Source organism: Rhincodon typus, chromosome 34 (genome assembly GCF_021869965.1).
Source record: "Rhincodon typus isolate 14 chromosome 34, sRhiTyp1.1, whole genome shotgun sequence".
NCBI lineage: Eukaryota > Metazoa > Chordata > Chondrichthyes > Orectolobiformes > Rhincodontidae > Rhincodon > Rhincodon typus.
Window position 1 is genome coordinate 1,830,501 of NC_063365.1, and position 1,927 is coordinate 1,832,427.

At 48.4% G+C, this 1,927-nt stretch overlaps 1 protein-coding gene across 1 annotated transcript in view; it reads right to left on the bottom strand.

The window, feature by feature from the left end:
• Positions 1 to 1,680, bottom strand: part of pik3ap1 (phosphoinositide-3-kinase adaptor protein 1) — a 143,787-nt gene extending 142,107 nt beyond the window's left edge. Inside the window, exon 1 of the mRNA XM_020528231.2 lies at positions 1,455 to 1,680. Within this exon, the coding sequence (XP_020383820.2) occupies positions 1,455 to 1,473 (19 nt within the window). The 5' untranslated portion in view covers positions 1,474 to 1,680. The remainder of the gene's footprint in view (positions 1 to 1,454) is intronic.
• Positions 1,681 to 1,927: the final 247 nt, after the last annotated feature.

A 1,927-nucleotide genomic window follows, 5' to 3' on the forward strand; every position in this document is an offset into this window, starting at 1 on the left:
TGCTGCTTGGCCTGCTGTGTTCATCCAGCCCTGCACCTTGTTGTCTCTGTCATTATATACGTATATTTTAAATAAAAGTTGCTTGTAGTTAACCTTCATGATCACGTTATGGCACAACTCCAGAGCAGGTGGGACTTCAGCCCAGGCCCCCTGGCTCAGAGGTGGGGACATTACCACTGTGCCACACACAATTGATATTCATGTTAATTGGCAAAATCAATTTTGCAAAGTTAATTGAGGGGACGTGGTGGTTGGGGAACATTATCGTGCGCCTGATATTCTTGTAGGGTCTGCAAAGGGGCACATTGGAAATATGAAAAGGTGTGTGTTTTTAACTCCAGTGTTTGGATCTGTCCTGAGTTTACAGCATTTTGTGTTGAATTCGCCAGACTCTCTTTAAAAAGAAATTACCGTGCACTTCTGAATTTTTTTTGAAACAGCAATGACAAACTTACTGGCTGGAATGTGAAATCGCCGCTCTATCAGAGACACGCGAATCTCCATGTTGGGTGGAGGATGGGACAGGCAGGTATGTTTCCATTCCCTGTTTTTGTGGGAAGCATATATTCCAAATAGAGCTTGGGCGGCACTGATCAAAAGGCCAGCACCAGCCGAATATTCCCGGGAGAGGGAATTCCGGGACACACACAGCACGTCCTCCCCAGACAACAATCCAATTAATGTGAGTTTGACCCCTGAAACTTTCACAACACAGTCCCAATGGACGAACAGGGAGCAGAGCGACCGAGAGAGGCAAGAGGGGGGTCAATAGTGGTGGGGATAGGAATGGAAAAAAATCGGCCTTGTGATCCATTTAATGTAACATAAAGTTTAAATAAGTTGCAAAGTCCTGCTGGAAGGATAACTTCTTGATTGGTGAAGGGGTAATTTAGCAAATGCTCTCAGCCTTTCTACACGGTCAGCCACGCTACCACCTCGCCACTTCACACACCCACCCCAGGAGGCTGGAATAGTCATTAGGGGCCATTCAACCAGAAGGTTTCAGAATAATTACTCCATTCAATCCCCATCATTGTGTTAAGATCAAAGAAATCATTTTCCTGTTTGCCCCATCTCTGTTCACTTGGTAAAGGTTTAAACTGAATTGATTCCTTTATCAAAAGAATGGCAGAGTCTCTAGGATCTCTTTCTGTCAGATCTGATCAGAAGCTTGATTTAACATTTGCCCCGTGAAGAAAAATAAAGCGAGTTTGAAAAGATTTTGTTTTTCGCTCCTTCCCGGGTTTTGGAGATCAGGAAGAGGAAAGCTGACTTTAGAGAATATGAAGTCATTTGGTACGTACTCCGGACCCGGGAGTATTACTGAGATCAGAAGGCGGCTGGTATTTCTTGCGAAGTGCCCTGATGAGGACAGGACGGGATGTTTGGACAGACTGGGTCATGTTGGAGTAAAGGTGGTGGGGGTGGGGGTGGAGAGAGAGAGAGATGTTTACCTGCTGCTGCTGCGGACATGGTTCCCGGACTCCGTCTGAAACGCCGCCGTGCTCTCACCACCTGAGCCGGGGCATCACAGCCTCGGGCACCGCCCTCGCCCCCGCAGGCTGCTCCAGCCGCTTCGGATCCCGGAATCAAACCCCGTCCTTAAGGCACAGCGCGGAGTCCAGCTCACTCCCGGAGAACGGTCAGTTTCAAGCCTCGGGTCAGCTCCGCTCGCAGTTTCCTGCTTCTCTACTCAAGCGCCGTGTCACTTCCTCATACTCCGAATATCACAGTGTCCCCTCATCAGCCCAATCCCAGCCACAACACAGGCTCAGACGTCAGATGGACAGAGAGATACCTGTCAGAGATATAGACACACACCTGTTAGAGACAGAGACACACGCACGTCAGAGACACACATGACAGTGATAGAAACACATATCAGGGCAGGGACACACATGGAAGCACATACATGACAGACACACAC